At 47.2% G+C, this 18,849-nt stretch overlaps 1 protein-coding gene across 1 annotated transcript in view; it reads right to left on the reverse strand.

Annotated features, from left to right (window-relative positions):
• tenm4 (teneurin transmembrane protein 4) overlaps positions 1-18,849 on the reverse strand; it is a 213,317-nt gene that overhangs the window by 76,740 nt on the left and 117,728 nt on the right. The window contains exons 9-14 of the mRNA XM_064301632.1: positions 18,225-18,389; positions 15,231-15,445; positions 11,912-12,122; positions 5,938-6,039; positions 3,607-3,801; positions 1,703-1,903 (exon numbers count right to left, since the gene is read on the reverse strand). Coding sequence (XP_064157702.1) covers positions 1,703-1,903; positions 3,607-3,801; positions 5,938-6,039; positions 11,912-12,122; positions 15,231-15,445; positions 18,225-18,389 — 1,089 coding nt within the window. The remainder of the gene's footprint in view (positions 1-1,702; positions 1,904-3,606; positions 3,802-5,937; positions 6,040-11,911; positions 12,123-15,230; positions 15,446-18,224; positions 18,390-18,849) is intronic.

The raw sequence follows: 18,849 nt of genomic DNA on the forward strand, positions 1-18,849 counted from the left end.
TGATAAATCGGCTGGCTATTAAAACCACAACGCCAAAAATCCGCCAAAGTCCCGAGCACAGGCTTTAATTATTTATCTGCGCAATATTGATAACCGATAGGTCACTGTTTCGTGGTCAATCGAGGATGTGAGGGGTTAAATGTCGATCGTTTATTGCTTGAAGACTGGAGTCTTGAAGCCTAAATATAGCGTGTGCTCATGTTGCTGTAAAATAAAAAATACCCATAATCCCCTGATCTCCCACTGCCTGTGAGAAGATACTGCTTTTCTGTGTCACAGGCCATCTTGGTTGCAGGGATCAGTCTCAGGCAAGCGACAGGCAAAAAATAAAAATAAAAAATCAAAATAAAAGTCAAGAGGCGGACATAATCTTGCATCTTAAGTATAAGTGGAGGATCCTTCTTTGCTATTTTCAGAGACGTGTCGATCGGGAAGGAGATTAATTCACCATCTGACGACCAGCCCCAGCACTGAAACCGGAGGGGTGCCATAACCCCGTCTGTCCCTGGAAGCTTAGTAGGGATGCCTCCTCTCTCGCCATCTGCTCAGTAACACGCAGGTGGGTCCTTTACAGGAAAGGTGTCAACCGCAGCCTCTGCTGCTTTTTAAGTTTCTGCTAAATCACATCAATACGAATAACTTTTGCTTTTGTGAGAAACGCTTCCCTTTCTCTTCTCGGTCACAGTACTCACCTCTTGAGAAGTTCTCCGGAATGTTGGCTGGCCATTATAATAAGCCAATCAAATCGTACAGTGAGAGATTAAAAAAAAAAAAAAAATGCTTTCCACATTATTTTAAGGCATAATGACTCAGAAGGACGTTTATCAATAATAACAATGCATTCTGGGAAATGGAAGGCACTGAGAAAGACCAATGTTTACCGTTCCTAACGAGAAACGAAAAAAGCAAGTTATGAACAAATACTGAAATGAAAACAAAGCGCTGAATACAAAAATAACTGGTTCAAGTCAACTGGTTCCTTTCATATCCCCTTGAAGTTATAGCTCTTACAAATTCAGTCTCTTTGAAAATGCCTTTGAAAGTCAGCCATTTCATTTGAGCATTACCTGTGATTACAAACAAATGAACGAACATGTCTCACTGTTTACGGAAGCCCCAGTACCTCCATCCTCCATGCCCTGTAGTAACAGAGGCACATTACGTGGCTTCACTGTAGTGCACTGCTTGCAGTTACACTCATACACCTATAGAGGATTCCCTCTACCACTCAAATACTAAAGAATCTGGCCTTCAAGGCCAGTAGTACAGCCGGTTTCCATTCTTCCCCTCTAATCAGGACTGATTTATGCCCGGGACGCCAGGTTAGCTAAATCTCTGGCCAATCAGTGGCATTAAATGATGAATGAAACATCAGGTAGAAAATAAAGCCAGCAGCAGTACTGGCCTCCAGGGCCAGATTTGAGGATCTGTGTCCTGCACTCTACACAGGGAACGACTGGACTGAGCCTGAGGAGAGGTGTGGCCCCGGGCCTGGACACCGTATGTCAGTAAGACTGGCCTACCTGACACACTAACCTGTGGAGAGGTGTAGCACTGGGCCTGGTGCCTGTAGGCCACCTGACACACTCACCTGTGGAGAGGTGTGACACTGGGCCTGGTGCCTGTAGGCCACCTGACACACTCACCTGTGGAGAGGTGTAACACTGGGCCTTGGTGCCTGTAGGCCACCTGACACACTCACCCGTGGAGCAGTCGTGCCCGGTCCAGTTGGGGTCGCAGCTGCAGCTGCCAGTTTCGGGCAGGTAGGCCCCGTGGCCCGAGCACTGGTCCATGCAGGACGCCCGCGCGCTCTCGCACCCGGGCCCGCCCCAGCCTGCCAGGCAGTGGCACTCCCCGCGGACGCACACGCCCCTCCCGGAGCAGGTGGGGTCCAGGCAGTCCACTGAAAGCAGAAGCGAGAGAGGAGCCCGTCACGCAAGGCACGGCCTCAGAGCTCAGACGGAGAGATGGCGAGATGGCGGGAGCCTTACCGCCAGAGGTCAGCGTTTACTGTAGCCGTGACACGAAAAATGACAACAGGAAGAGTGTGAATAATACCCTAAAGTGGTGGAAGGGATAGGGATTTAAATGCAGGTAAATCTGAGGGATGACTGACATTCTCCTTAAAGCTCCCCCAGAACCCCAGAAATGAGATTCCACTGAAGTGGGTGGGTGGGGGGGGGGGGGTGTAACATGAGGCGTTTCAGCGCACGCCGTCTGGATTCACGGACAGTAAAATTCAGATCTGTGAGCTCAGCACCAAAGGAGGGGGAAAACAGACAAAAACCCCTGAAAGGGAAGTGCAACACACCTTACAATGCAGTTATACTCTAAATGTCTCCAAACGGCATAATTAAAATCTGCGTAGACGAACGATTGCCAGAACAGCGTTCCTCCAGGCTATTCCCCGTCCCGAGTAGCAGTCTCCGGATTTATTTATTTAATTACTTTTGTCAAAAGCTGGCGACGGCGCCCGTTCCCCATATGGCGGGCGAGGGCCAGGCGATGGAGCCGTCCGCGGGCCATATTGTGACAGCTCTCCTTCACCGTGACATCACAGCCCTAATGGCTGCTATAATCAGGCAAACACATCCCATAGCAGATGGCTTAAGCTTACGGCACACAGTTCACAGGCAAACTGACACCAAAGCCTCTCCTGGCAATTAATCACCATGGCTGAAGGTCAACGGAAATGAAAGTCATAAAAATAAATTTTTTTAAACCCTTACAGTGCCCCCTCCTGCCCCCCTCTCCCCTTTATATGACCGCCATTCCAGCCAAAATGGAGAGGAGGGCTGCGGGGGCCAGATATCTCCATTCATCACAAACCCCCCCCCCTCCCCCCCACACATTTTTCATCCTGAAATGAGAATCTTCGAGAGCTGACAAAAACAATGGCAACTTCAATCTTATCGGCGGTCCCCTAATCCGTCCAGAGAGGCTGCAGCGGAGGGACTTCAGGAAGGGGATTAGAGCCAAACACGTTCCCGTCCCCCAATCTGGCTGACGGGACATGGAAAGGTTTGTCTGGTACCCGGACGCGTTTTCCTGGTAGTGGTGTGGGGGGAGGGGGTGGGGGGGTATGGGGGGGTGGGAGAGCCATATATGGAGTTTAATTACTGCTTCTTTCAGATTTTTTTTTCTTAATTTCACAACTGTCAAATACTTGCATGAGTTTATTTTCTGAAAAGCCCGCACATTTTCCAATGTATTGTGGTACATTCCGTTTCTCGGAAAAGAAAAGTGGCATTTGAGTTGGGAAGTGCTGGGAATGTTCGGGCCCAACAGCTCATCACTGTTCCTGGCAAGTCAAACAAAAGAAATCATTCTTTTTTTCTCCACGCTACCCGCAGTCCTAGCAACAATAAACCTCCGAAATATGTGAAATCTGATCTTTCACAGTGCACGTTGCATCACTTCATGAATCCAACTACTCATATCAAAAACATATTTAGGCTGTGATATCATCCATCATTTTCCTGTCCGACCCCAGTGAGAGTATGACTCCATCGACTTGTGCGGATGGTAAGTTGCTAAGCGCCAGAGCGCCAGATGAACGATCGGAACGCCCTGCAAAGTTATGTCGCTTGCTAATGCACGCATCACCTTCCTCGCAGTTCTCGCCCTTGTAGCCCGGATTGCAGATGCAGGTTCCCATGATGCAGCTGCCGTGGGCGCTGCAGGTGACGTCGATGCACTGGCTGGTGGAAACGTCGCATTCCGGACCCTTCCACCCGCTGTAGCACACGCAGCGGCCCTTCAGGTACTGGCCGTTCCCACTGCACAGCACCGGGCAGGAGGCTGTGGGGAGAGGACATCACACACGCGCACACACGAACGCACACACACGCACACACACACACGCGCGCGCACACACATGAACGCACGCACAGACACACGCACAGACATACGCACACACACACGCACGCACACACACATGCACGCATGGCACCACAAACGCACGCACAGACATACACACACACACACACACGCACGCACACACACGCGCGCGCACACACGCAAACGCACGCACACACACACGCACACGCACACGCACACGCACACACGCGCGCGCGCACACACACACGCGCGCACACACACACACGCACACGCACACACACGCACACGCGCGCACACACACACGCGCGCGCACACACACACGCATGCGCACACATACAAACGCACGCACAGACATACACACACACGCACACGCACGCACGCACACGCACGCACACACACACACGCACACACACGCACACACGCACACACACGCACGCGCACACACGCGCGCGCACACACACACGCACGAACGAACACACGCACACACGCACGCGCGCACACACACAAACGCACGCACAGACATACGCACACACACACGCACACACTTATGAGAATGACTTCCACAGACTGAGGGCTTCAAACACACACTGGCCTGTGGTGCTGTCTCCCAGACAAAATGCTTTACATTGAATGTATGTCTTTTCTAGTGACCACCCACTACAGTAAAATCCAGTTAAACGGTCTTGTACTGCACATTCTGTACCCTGAAACAGCCAGACGTAAAAAACATTCTGAAATGGCCGGGCGATGAGTCATCAATGAAACGTTAACCAATCACAAGAGGGAGATCCACGGAATCCTTATGAGTCTACTCTAAGTTGAATACAAGCCTCACACTCTTACCACCAGTGGTAAGGCAGCATTTCATGTTTTGAGCCCCATGTTAGCTTAAGGATTGATGTAGATGTTTTTTTTTTTCTTTTTCTTGGAGGGAGACAAAAAAAAGAAAAGAAAGAAGAAGAGCTCTATGAAGACGCCGCAGCTGAAACTGTTCATAAATATTTGATGCGTGTTTATTTACAGATGATCTTGAGCAAAGAAAAGGAAACTGTCACCCCCGCGGAGGCTTGATTAAATCCGTTTTTAGAAGCGTGACATGTGACACAAGCACACAGAGATAAAGAGGAAAGGTGGCCGCCGCTCGGGAGAGGACGGGAGGGCTTTTTCCCCCAAATTGATGACCGCACTGAATCCTGCTGAACTGGAAAGGGACAAATCAATGCAGCGGTGCAGATCAATCACATCCACCGCACAGCAGATGTGTGAGGACAGGGAGGAAACAAAAAAGCAAACAAATAAATAAGTGACTACGGGCCCCTAACACACACTCCTACGCGTCTGACGCTAAGATCGTCAAAGGGACTCTCTGTGCGTCGGTGCAGCCTTTCCCCCTCAAAGGTTCCTCGAGGGAAAACACGAAACACGCGAAGACGGATTCCGCGCACACGCGGGGCGCAGAAAGTGATCGCGTTATTTCGGGAACCTCCCAAGAAGCAGAGGAAAAGAGGGAAGAGGAAGGATCTCCGGTTTCCCCCTCCGCCATCCCGGCGGGGTTCGAGGCTCCTTCCAGCAGGCGGAGGCTGGGGCCGACAGGGAGGCTCGTCTACGAGCTCATTATTTCCAGGCCCAAGCTAAGGCCTGACAGACATGAAAAAGACTGAGACAACAAATAAAATAAAACACACACACATACATAAAAATGTGCATATATATCTATATATATATATATATATATATATATATATATAGAGAGAGAGAGAGGGTTTTATATATATATAGACCAACTCTCAAATAGATTCATTTGGAGATATATTTTCTGAAAAAGTCAGTAAATATGTGAAAATGGAAAATGACCAGCAGGGAGAGTGTTGATATGACTCCGCTGGTCAAACCCAGAGCAAACTGCCCTAGACGTGTCCCGGCAGGTCCAGCCAAACAGCCGCTACAGCAGCCCGGGTCAGCTTATCTCACATCCCTGAACTATAATCCCTGTAACATGCTCGCTTCAAAGACCAAGGTGGAGAGATGTGAAGGAAGGGGGTGAGAGGGGTAAAAGAGGGAAGAGGGACGGGGTGGGGGGGGGGGGGGGGGGGTTACCTCTCCCACAGTCCGGACCCCGGAAACCAAGGAAACAGTGGCAGGTTCCCGATACGCAGTCGCCGTTCCCGAAGCAGTTACTGGGACAGTCGTCAATCGAATCTGGAAGCAAAACAAAACAAATGAATGAATAAATACACAAAAAAACAAACAAAAAGAACAATAACCAAACTGTCAGGGGGTTGTCAGGCGCTATTCACGCTTAGCGACGACGTGTGGAATAAATCATTCATAACATTTTCACAGCTCCGCGCTAGCTCTTTTTGTTTGCTGCTTGGTGTCTGTGGCAATGGTGTGACAGGATGTCGTTGCCACTGGGAGAGGGGACCGAGGAAGCAGACAACACAACGGAATAACTTCGCCAAGCTGAAACGCCGGTTTCAACAGCTCCATGCTTTAATCATGGCGAGTTACGCTATGGACCGCATCGTACCTTTACAGTTAAACCTGCCGTGTTCTTTTTTTATCATGAAGGGAGTCGTCACAAGTTTCGGGCGCGACAGGATCACGCCGTAAAAACAAACGAAGCACATTCGGTCCCACGTAGAGGAGCGCTGATCAAAGATCCACCCGGCGCTCCTTCAGCCTTACGAACGCGGGGCGATGACATCTCACTCGCCCCCCTCCGGCGGCGACGAGCTTTGATTAGCCCGGAGTTAGCTTCCGACGAGCGGAGACAAACGAGCTCAGAGAGGTCCGAAAGCGGGAATCGCAGGCCCGCCGCCCGCGGGCTACCGCCGCTCGCAGGCACGGAGAGGGGAACAAAGCAGCTTTTGTGTCTGACGAAAGGGGGCCAGAAGCCACGGGGCCCCCGACATTTTCATCTCCCCCCCCGCAAGTACAATTATGCAGTAACCTGGCCTGGTGTGCGTGTTGCCTTACAGGCTGGGGGGGGGGGGGGGGTTGTGATTCGTGGCAATTTGCTCTTCTTCCCCCCCCACTTCTCATTTTCATACAAGCTTTCAGTTTACAAATCGGCCCCTCGCTTAAGGGTGCAAGTGTGAACTACCTGATTCCCAGCAGGGCTGGGGTTTTAAGGGAAACGCTCCCCCCCCCACAGCAGAGTGCCTCTCTGCAAAGTGCTTTATGCAACATTCCTGCAATTCTGAGAAGAGCGTGAATGTCTTCCACATCCGAAGAGATACCACGCACGCACGCACACACGCACACACGCACGCACACACGCACGCACACACACACACACACACACACACAATCACCCTGCAGGAAATCCCTGTTTACAAGGACAGGAAGCTGCAAGCTTATAGGTTTCAGAATGCTGGGGGAAGGCGGCTTGTTCTTTGTGTTCCACACCGGCTCGGGGTAGTCAGGATATACACTACACCGGCATGCTTTGGAGACACTGAATCCAACTTCCTGTGATTCTGCCCTGAGGAGCATTTGGCTGTGATGTACTGTACTAGCACCAGGTTCTTTTTTTTTTTTACAGAGCAAAGCAGATGTACTCTCGCTTGAAGGACTCTGACAAACAGAGGTATTGCCACGGCAGAAAGCCCTGTCAACACAACAGATCAGCGCGCGCACCTGCTTAGCGCCAAGGCTCTGTGTCTGCTACACTACTGAAGCCCGACTGCTCGGACCACCTACCTGCAACACAATATAAACAACACCAGCCCACAGAACTTTCATCATCTCACAAGAGCCACGTACAAACTGCACAGGACTGACAGCCACATAGATCCTGCATCCCCCCCCCCCTCCCCCCGCCAGCCCCCCCTTTGCTATTATCGTTTTGTATTGGGTGCTACTACTAGTGTCCCCCCCCCAAAAAAAAAAAAGCCTAAAGAAATTTTCTGTTTGTTGTCCCCTCTCTAAGTTGAAATTACATTTACACCCTCACAGTGATGGGACCCTCGAGAATTGTCATCGGAAAAAAACAGAAATGTACAGGATGGGTCAATATTCTTTATTTATTGGGCTGGGGCTAGTTCTCTTTCTCCTGCCTGTGATTAGCTAAAGGCAGAGCCACTGCCTCTCGCTCTGTCTGCCCACACAAGGACATTTTGTTACATCACTTTTACATTGTAGCAGGCACTCTAAGCCAGAGCAGCTCACACAGATTACATTTTCACACACAATCCATTTAATGGGGCTAGACACTGTTTGCTAAAGTAATGCAGGTTAAGTACCGCGCTCAAGGGTACAAGAGTGGTGTCACAGGTGGGAATCAAGCCCACAACCTTTGAGATGCAAAGGACTAAAGGAAGCACTTCCCTAAAGGAACACATGAGGATTTGTCACTGGCTTGTTTTATCTATCATTTGCTTGCTGCTGGTTTCTGGTATGTGACTGGCCCTATTATGTACCACATCATCTAACCTGTTGCACCAGGCAAGCGATTACATAATTGATGACACCCGCATTTTGGTTTGTTACTTTTGGCACGGCCCGAAAAAAGGGAAAATTCCTGTGTGGCGGGGTGGGGGTGGGGGTGGGGGGTGGCGGTTGAAGCTCCCGTTAGTGATGGAACGGACGCCCGAGGCACGGGCGGCTCTTTCCGCCCCAGAGGGCCGTGCGGTCTCGCCGGAATCAGCCGCAGATGGCCGGGATCAGCGCTGATGAAATGAGGTGCCAGACACAATCAAACAGAATCACTCCTGCTCCCCCCCTTCCATTAACCACGGCGGGGGCAAGGTGAGGTCACCTAAACCGCCACTGCCGCGCTGAAGAAACAGGTCATCTCTGTTCACTCGGCCTTGCAGAGGGAGGGAGGGAGGGAGAGAGAGAGAGAGAAAAAGAGAGAGAGAGAGAGAGAGAGGGAGAGGGAGAGGAGAGGGAGAGGAGAGAGGGAGAGGGGAGGGAGAGGGGAGAGAGAGAGAGAGGAGAGGGAGGAGAGGGGAGAGAGGAGAGAGAGAAGAGAGGAGAGAGAGAGAGAGAGGAGAGAGAGAGAGAGAGAGAGAGAGAGAGAGAGAGAGAGAGCATACATCTATTCAAAAGAGATTATTCCGGGCTGTGGCTGAGTTGCTGTGATGCTGAAAAGGATTTCTAATGTTAAGAAATGGCCGCTTTTTGCACCTGTGGGCGTATGTGTGTCTGCATGTGTGTGTGTGTGTATGTGTGCGGGCGTGCGTGTAGATTATTTATTATAAAATGACATGTTCAACTTCAGATTTTCTTTCCGAAAACGATTGCACATCCCTCTTTGGCTTCCTCTGAGCTGCTCTCGGACCGAATGAGCCGAGCCGATTGGCCACCAGAGATGCACGCATAAAAATGCGAGTCTGGTTATGCAGGAGAGGGAAACGCACCCAGCCCTGCACACGCAATTTAGTGACCCGAGGATGAACTTGGCAGAGAGAGTCATGACCCATTCAGTGATGCATCCTCTCCTCTCTGTTACCAAAGCCCTGCCACTCCTCAGTCCAAATTTCCCTCAGAGCACAGGCAGCTGTGCGGCATAAAGACCAAGGAACTGGGCTTGTTACCCTAAGGCTGTATGCTGGACTTCTGGGGAGCAGCCGGGGAACCACTGACTGAGCAAGCTGCTTAACCCGAATTGCTTCTGTAAAATATCCAATTGTCCAAATGGATTGTATTTTAAAAGTGCAAGTCTGCCGGTCCCATTCACCTGTCCCGTTGCCCTGCTGAAACAGGTGTTGGGTTGACAGGCCAACCACACCTTAATCTCACCTGTCAGGTATTTCATTTACTGGCAGATTCGAAAAGCAAGCGAGTCTCAGTTTTCATCCAATGCAAATGTTCTGAGCGCTAAGTAGCAGCTGATGATGTGAATGCAATACATGAGGAGATTCCATAAAGCAGGGTACCTTATACCTACAAAATATACCACAACATACTGTGCACAAGACTGCACACCAATGAATAAAAAACACATATTGCTAAATTTGAAGTGTCATGAAGTGCTCATATGCTTGGAAACACATTTTATTTCAATATATTTCTGTAAGTTTGATTTCCACTAGGGTTAATGAGCACGGACGCTGAAAGAAGCGAGATGAAGGTATCAGCAGCAGTGTGTTCGGCTTTCCCAGCTCTGTGATTGGCCAAGTCCCCTTTAAACCACACCCACTTTGGGAGCTGCATGAGATCTGACATCAGAAGGGGGGAGTACAGGGCATTGCTGCGGGCGGGATCTTTTGGACAACGTTGAAAAGCTGGAGAAAGGGTTGGGTTTCCATTGCAGGGTCAGAGAGGTTAACGTTTGTTTTGCATCGCTCCCTCGCTCGCTGGCAGCACAACTGAACCGGAGCCAGGAGCCGTCCAATAACGAGCTCTGCCTCCGTGACACCCGACACCTTCCTTTGTCCCTGCAAAATTCTCAAAATGGCTTCTCACACCTGTCCCAATGGTGCCCGCTAATGAGGTAGAGTTTTACCGGACCGGACTGCTATATGCAAACACTGGGTTTTCAACAGGGGGTCCAGGGGCCCACGGGAGTCCTCAAAGGCACTGCGGGAGGGGGGGGTGGTCCCTGGCCAGACTTGATGAGCAATGACTATGTTTAGATTTGGGAAAATATTTCAAAATATAAACCTTTTATACAATATGACCTTTTTTAGCTGACAATGGGGTGGTTCCCCTGGATGCCTTTAAGCCTGGGTGGGGATCCCTGGGCTCAGAAAGGGTTAAATCTCCTGCTCTACAGCACTGGCAGAACACGCTGCACTCGGGATACTCCACCCTCGCCGCTGCGCCTGGAACATCTGTGTAAAGCGGCGTTAAACCGAGCCGGCGACTCGATTTGACAGACGGCGTCGCCGCCGGTTCCGCGAGGGGACGAGCTACATCGACCAAGCGCAGCTGCGGCGAGCCCCGCCGCAGAGCCCGCTTTAAAGGGGGACAGAAAAGGGCCCTCCGGAACACATCCGAGTATTGTGATTGCCACTAATTGAGTCTAGTCAAGCGCGAGACACTCCATTTCGGCTCAGCGTGCGCCATTGTAGCGTACAACCTCAGGACTTCCCCTCAGCAGGCCAGATAACCCAGAATAGGGGGCCAAATCACCTTCATCAATGAGCCAGCTGTGAACGCACTGTGCACTGGGGATTACCAGTGATGCGTACATTCAGGTTAGAGGACACCATTACAACTTTAGCACTGAGTGCTAAATATATAAGTGCTAAATATATCACATATGTCGTTTAACTTCCCAAAACCTTAGCTTGACTTTGTTTTAAATAAATAAATAAATAAATAAATAAAATTAATCAATTAACTTGGACAAATTGCAAGAGGTGCTGAGGGATTTGGCGGGACAGTAACTCTATGTTGCGCGGTACAGCTAATTCGCCAATTTGTCCGGACAAATTGGCAGTTCATTGAATTTCCGCTTGTCAACTTAACATAATAGAGCCCTTGGCTGAGAAAAGTCAATTCAAACTTTAGAATGGCACTAGCAGCTGGGTTCAACCCCACAGATGGGAGTAAAGGTGTTCTATTCACATGACCCAAAATAGCGGGAGACCCGTGCAGTTCTCGACACACGGGCTAATGAGTGAATTATGAGCTAACGGTGAGAAACTCGCACCCTTTAATCATCTGGGATAATAATATTCTCTCACCTGATGTAACACTTAGATGGATACAACCGAGCCTGGCTGCATGCTCCTGAAAAACCTAACAGCTCACTTGTGCCGGTTTTAATTGCAAGCCCATATGATTCTCACAAGGTAAAAGATGCTATTTTAAGATTTAGCCTCTTGAATACAATCTGAATCAGTTGCCCTTTTTTCCATATACTGCAGAGTCCTTGATCAGTTCCATATCCATTCTCTTAGCTCCAGAAATGAATTTAAATACACATAATTTTAAAAACTTGCATACATTCCAATAACATTTAATTAATTTCAGTTAATTTCCTGAATGAACTGAAATGAAACTGATCCTATCACTGATCCCTGAATTAAAAGCATGTCAGCAGCAATCCCTGCAGCTTCCCGACGATGACTCCTCTAGACTGCAGCCAGTCCACAGCGATGACGTGTGTGCTCACCTATCGCCGTGGTGATGAAGGAGATCAGCTCGGTCTCTTTGCCGTCGTTGTAGACGGCCAGGTGCCAGATGCCGGAGTCCATGTACTGGATGAAGCCCGTGTCGTGGTTGCTGAGCGGCGCCAGGCTTCGCTGGGGCCCCCCCGGCCCCTCCAGGCCCCGGGCCTCCGGGGTCAACAGCCTCCGTCCATCCAGGAGCTCCACGAAGTCAAACTGCCAAACCACAGACAGGCTCTACACTCAGTTCTACACCCTTTAAGCACCTGAACTGCATTCATCACCAGAGCACATTTCATTAAAATATTTGGGCGGCAGGGTAGCCTTGTGGTAGGGCGTAGAGATGGCAACCGTAGAGCTGCTGGTTCGAGCCCCTGGTGGGCGTACAGGGAGGCTGACTTGTGTCTGGAGAGATGAAGTTGGGTCCCTAACAAGAAAGAACTCTGCTGTTGGGCCTCTGAGCAAAGCCCTTAACCCAAAAAACGGCTCCAGGGGCTTTACCCCCGCTTCCCTCTCTCTGACTCCACACTGGCAACTGTTCTCTTTGGCATTACTCCCAGGCTGTCCTTGAAAAAAAGAAACACTTTCTCAACGAACCTTCCCTGGTTAAATAAAGTATTAAATTAAAATACTTACAGAATATTACTGTCAATATGTCCGACAGCAAGAGTTAAAATCTGTAAAAATTTTAGTTAAAAGTCTTTACAAAGGGCACAAAGTCAGTCTAATTAACCGGATGAGACAAACATGATGAGTTTTCATTTGAAAGATTGACACAATGATATCGAGCAAAGACTGCACATAGTCCATATCAAAAATGAAGGCCAACAAATTCAAATTAAATTACATAAAAGCAACCTGGTTAATCAGAGCCATCAGAACTTTAACTGTGGACTTTTATTTTTCCAGAAAAGGTTTGAAAACTGCCTGATGTAAGCCGATGAATTTTCGATCTAAATCGAGCCATTTGAGGCACATGTCAGACAACCCTCAGCGGACATGCTAACCTTATCCTGCTAACGGGAGAGCAAACATGATCTTCACTTTCACTCATCCTTTAATTCCAGACTTACTGTCAGCTATAAATGCCATAACAGTGTGAGAACTAGAACATTTGTATGGGTGGCAATTACCAAATAACTTTCTCATAGCTTTGTTTTTTTTGGCCAGCCCTACAAACGCGAATGTCTGTGACTGAGTGAGTGATGAAGTCACACCATTGGTCGGCCGAGTTATGAAGTTACACGATTGGTCGGCCGGTCCAGCCATATACTAGGTTTTGACCTGGTCTTGTTTTATTTTTTTTTAACAGGAGACAAGATGGTGCCAATGACATATAATGGAACAATTACTTCTGGACTGCACTATTAACAACAACAACAACAAAAAATGAATTGACATGAACAACAACTAGTATGATCCTGTTCATATCCATATATATATAATTGCATTGTTCTTGAATGACAAGTGATGTTTTTGTCTTGCTAATATTGACATCAGCCGGACAGAGCACCATTACAACAGGCACTGTGTTATTGATAATATCTGTGTAATATGCATAATAGATACTAAATCATGTACATTGTGCAAAATTCATTGATTCTCTTGAACAGAAGCAAACAGATTAATTCTGTGCACATACAGCTTGAGGCAGAAATATGCACAGATGTCAATAACAAAGTACCTAGGGAAAGAAAGAAAGACTATTACCCAAACCAATGTAGAAATTTATTAGCAATTTAGTAATTTCTAGTATGACTATAAATTGTCATGAATTTGTACCACCCAATTCATGCTCAATTTTTTAAAGAATCAATGCAGACAGATGATTGATGAACTTTAATTGATATTTTGCCAGTGAAGAAGGCATTTGATTTTTAAAATTTATTAACTATTGCCTAATAATGCAAACGGTAATTCCCATGTATGCTCTTGTACTGTGTATGAACATTTCATTAATGAACTCTCAATTCATTTGAGCAAGTCATCATCAGAACACCATTCTGAACGATGCATCTACTGTATAGACAGTGATATTCTGTGAATATTAATTTGCTTTAAACCTATAAATCTGGTTCAGGTCTTTAAAATGTACAGTATAATAGAACCAGTATCAACAAATTTAGAAGTGTCATACAGTTAATATTTATGGTAGGGAGCACTGCCAAAATGAGCTGAATATGCAAAACAGTAATATAAACTATATGAATACAATGATACAATAAATTGACTCATTTCTTTGAATCAGAATTGGATTACTGAAAAGAATGAATGGTCATTCAGATTTAAAATTGCATGGGCTAACTCAAACCTTTCCCCAGCAGTGCCGTGTATTGTGAAGATGAGAAGAGTCATGTAGAGCTCACAGTACAGTATAATTAAGTTTTCTTATCTGCATTTGGGAATTATGTTTTTGTGTTTTTTTTATTTTTTTAAACCAGATCTACTGCCTCTGGTTCCAATGCCGCAATCAGTAAATCAATCGTACAATACTGTACGGTGCGCTCTTCTGTCTACTCCTCACAAATATACCAGAACAGAAGCTGTTCTCATTACCTCCCAAATTAAACTGAGATGTTTCCATATTCATTATACTGTCATTTGATTTAATCAAAAATACAAGGGTCTTCGAAAGCATTTTACACAAGAAATATCAAGACAGATCGGCCTCTGTGTCTTTATTTCCCCCCTAATCTGTTCGCAGCGAAGCATTCAGTCACTGATAAATAAAAATGGAAGTCAGAGAGTATACTTCTCCTCAGAGTAAGGTCAAAATATGGCTGCGAAAAGAATGTGAATCCTTTATCGATTGATTTAAAAATGCAACTCATTTGGTAGCAAAAAATAAATAAATTAATTAAATGAGAGCCAAAGCAGCTGTAATCAAAATCTCACTAGAACATTCCAACTTTTTGTGCCTTTTCAAACATATGTCTTTGGCTTTTTTTTTGCAGTTTGGTTTATTTATTTATTTATTTGTTTGTTTGTTTGTTTGTTTGTTTGTTTGTTTGTTTGTTCATTTATTTATTTATTTTAAAATCAGGCCCTGCTTTATTTGAAGCACTACTTATCTTCTCAAACTGTATTCTTCAGAAACAGCCCCAGACCCATCAAGTCTGACGAGTACATATTTAGCTAAAATTACAACTAAATAGAATTTACTTTCTGTTCCTAATTATGTAGCTTGTATTGCCAAAAGAGATCATCAGAATTGGATTTGAAAAGGTGTGATTTTTTTAGAGAAAGGCCTGGGTAGTTGTGTACCCATCAGAGAGCACCTTAGGTTTCTCAGTGGACAGGTGAGGCCACGCCCAGCCTACTTACCTGTGTGTGTGAAGGGGGAAGGCCCCTCCTTCCATAGATGCCCACCAAGGCTCCCTTGCTCAGAGACATGTTGAATTTGAGGTACGTGGGGTGATCCACAAAGACCTGGGACCTCCAGAATATTCCAGGGGGGATCTCCTGTGCCACCTTACGGCCCACGTCGATCTCCCCCATGTCTATGAAGCTGTCGTCTGGGAAGAGACCGTCCAGACCTGCTGCGGCACGAGCAGAAAACAAGACTCAGAACACACGCACACACACACACGCACACACACACACACACACACACACATGCACGTGCGTGCACACGCACACACAAACACACACACGTAAACATACGCTTCACATACGCACATGTATACAATTACACACACACATACATACATACACATACTTCAGCATGAGCAAAGAAACTGACATATACATACATATACACACACAAACACACACACGTAAACATACGCTTGACATACGCAAATGTATATAATTACACACACACATACATACGCATACTTCAGCATGTGCAAAGAAACTGACATATACATACACACACACACGCACACACACACACAGTAATGCAGACAGCCAATTCCAGCAGTGATTTCAATTAGGACAGACATCGAACCCACAGAGTCGGCCGGATGTGAGCGACACACGCCACGGCAGATGGCTTCCTCCGCGCTGCTCGACATTCAAGCGCTTGTGATGCGCACAGCGCTATCTGAGGACAACAAACGCGCGTTCCCGCCTCTTCGCAATAACACGTTCGGGAAACAAACATTAATACTGGCGCGACATCTAATCGCGGCATAGGAAGGTGCTCTTCCGTCCTTTCACCGCTGAAATGGAAAATGTCTCAACCTTAGTGATAAGAACTAAGTCAAGTACATCTAGGCAAAATCTAGTCCATGCATCATACTTTGAAGGGGACTTGTTGGAAAATTGTGAGTCGGTTGTCTTTTTTTTTTAAGCTAACTTTGCTAAACTAAAGGACAAGTCAGCAGCGCTCAGAACATCAATCTCAAAAGTCAGACGGTGGAAAGTTCGATTCGGAGAGCTGCAAAAACAAATGTGTGCGCATGGACGCGGCACGGACGCAACGCGGATTGATTCCCCTCATTGTTGTTGACGATGCTACGCTGTCGGGTGGAATTATAAAGACGCGGCGATCGATAGTCCCTTCAGCAGCCACTGCCAGTCAACACGGCAGCTCGACACAGGCATGATCTCAGGCCTGAGGCTGTTTGAGGATTCTCCCTGCAGCCCAGCGTGCGGTGCGGCACGGTACGGTACACTTCCAAATGGCGTGCGCCCCTCCAGCTCTCTCCGCCATTTGCGGCAATCAGAGTAGCTAAATTTGGAGAGTTGGCTTGTCTGTTGGGAGGCATCAAAACTTCTCAAACTGTCTTTGCCCACAGTACCAATGGGGCCAGAATGCACTTTCTTCTCCTGCCAGGAGTGGAGTCCAAATCAGGAGATGAAAGAGCCGGCGTTTCGTTTCATGAGGGACGGGACAAGACGGCTAATCTGCCTCCAGACCCCGAACGCGGAACCCCTAAAGCTGCCTCGGGTTCTTCCGTTCCCGTGAAGAAGCATCATCAATCCGCCAGCAGCGAGCTCTCGCTGGATTACCATGCAGATGGCTGTCTGTTGCCGTGACGAGCCTTCGCGTGGAAATGGGCGGCGAATTGTTCCGACGTTTCAAAAGACGACAAATTCATCTGAGAGCGGAGAGCGGGGGGAAAAAAGATCCGGCAAATTGCGTAAAGCAGAAGGGCACGCCCGCATGGGTTCCCGCCATTATCGTTAGAAAGTCATTTTGAAAAACCTTCCCGCTGAGCCAGAACAACTCTTCCAGGACCTGACAAAAAGTTTGGAACCGCAATCTGGGTCGTTCAGTGGCCTACTGCCACAAAATCCTCTTTTTCTCTGGCCACAGTTCTGTTTCCGGTGATTTTATTTTCCCACATAAACAAAGCGTATAGTCTCCATACATCTGCAAAGCAAACTGTAATTCCTAAAAGTCTGCGTATGAACCAAATTATTGAAATACAAACGATGCTAAACTAAGATAAGCTACACCTAAACTTACGATTATATGTTTGGCAGAAACTAAACAAGCCATTTTCCAATGCATTGCCATCCATGGTTTCCTAAATTCTTCCTTCTTCATCTAATTACCTGAACTCACATGTGTGTTTCACACTGCAGTATAGCACTGTACACATCCAGCTCCAGACACCAAAAGGCTATGGAGCTTGGGAACAGGCATTGCAGAACTCCCACTTCAATATCCACTGAGTTTAGATGCACTGACCCCAAAGATATGACATTTCAAACAATCCACACATTTTTCAATAACTTGTGCCAACTTGTATTAAGTACAATGCACTTTCACTGACGACCCTAGCTGTGTTGAAGACAAGTATCAGCCTATGTGTTTTCCCCTATGTACTGACTGATTACTCATTGAGGACAATGTAAACATGTGCATCCAATTCATCATTTCAGTTGCTGATTGACTAATTCATTGATTAATGTTCTTAAGCCATTAATAAAAGGACAAAGTCACACTTGTTTGCAACAATTTAAAAATGAAATAAATATACTACAATGCACGAAAATAAAATGATTACCATCAGGAAAGATTTTTGCAGCACTTCACAATGTATGGATGAACACCCAAATGAATATCAGTTTTTAAAAATGGACTGCAGTGAAATATCTTCCTAAGACCTGACAATTCATTTCTGTCCCCTGTAGGGGGAATCTCAAGAACTCTACACTCTACACTGCTGAAACCAACACTAACAGAGACATTCAATAAAAATAATATTTAAAACATAGTATTTTTGAAAACATTTTCACCACAACTGGATTTTTGTCATCCGAGGCAGTATGTGCATTATGCATGAATAAAATCAAATCCTTTGACTTTTTTTTTCTGCTGGGTCACAGGTGGCGCTAGAGAGGGGTTATAAAGGCGGTCCTTACCGTCATCCTTGCCCCTGCGGTCGGGGATCACCAGCCCCGTGTTGCCCAGGGGCGGCAGGGTGAGGCCTGTGGGGAGGGCTGACCCGCCGACGCTGTCCTCTATCGGCTGGAACATCTGCCTCTGCACGGGCTGCAGGTCCCAGTTCAGCCCGAAGAGGTGCATGGCTGCAACGGGACGGGATGTTACGTTATTTAACTGAGCTTCCTGCGCCGGTGGGAGCAGGGATTCGGGACATCTTACAACACGGAGGACTGAAGACTCACTTCTTCAGATTACACCTCGGTTCCCTCTGCCCTGACCCTCTTTAAGCACGTTTCCCTGTTATTTACGCACTAGGCTGTGTGGCCTGTTTAGTCTGAGTCTAAATGGTCCATACCGTGTTATTTGTGGCATATATCAACAAATGTGAGACTGCTGGTTTTTACTGAAGCCAAAGGCAAATTTCCATAGAAGTGGACAATAAAGAGTCTATCTATCTATCTGTCCATGAACACCTGATTAGGTGTAACCTCAGTTCTGTTTTTTGAAGCCTGTGGTTTAACAGAATGTGGCTGCCATTCATTTAAAGCTGTTTAATGCTTATTAGGGTAGTACTGGTCTTGTTTGTGTTACTTAGTTCGACGT

This window comes from Anguilla rostrata, chromosome 12 (assembly GCF_018555375.3).
Source record: "Anguilla rostrata isolate EN2019 chromosome 12, ASM1855537v3, whole genome shotgun sequence".
Lineage (NCBI taxonomy): Eukaryota > Metazoa > Chordata > Actinopteri > Anguilliformes > Anguillidae > Anguilla > Anguilla rostrata.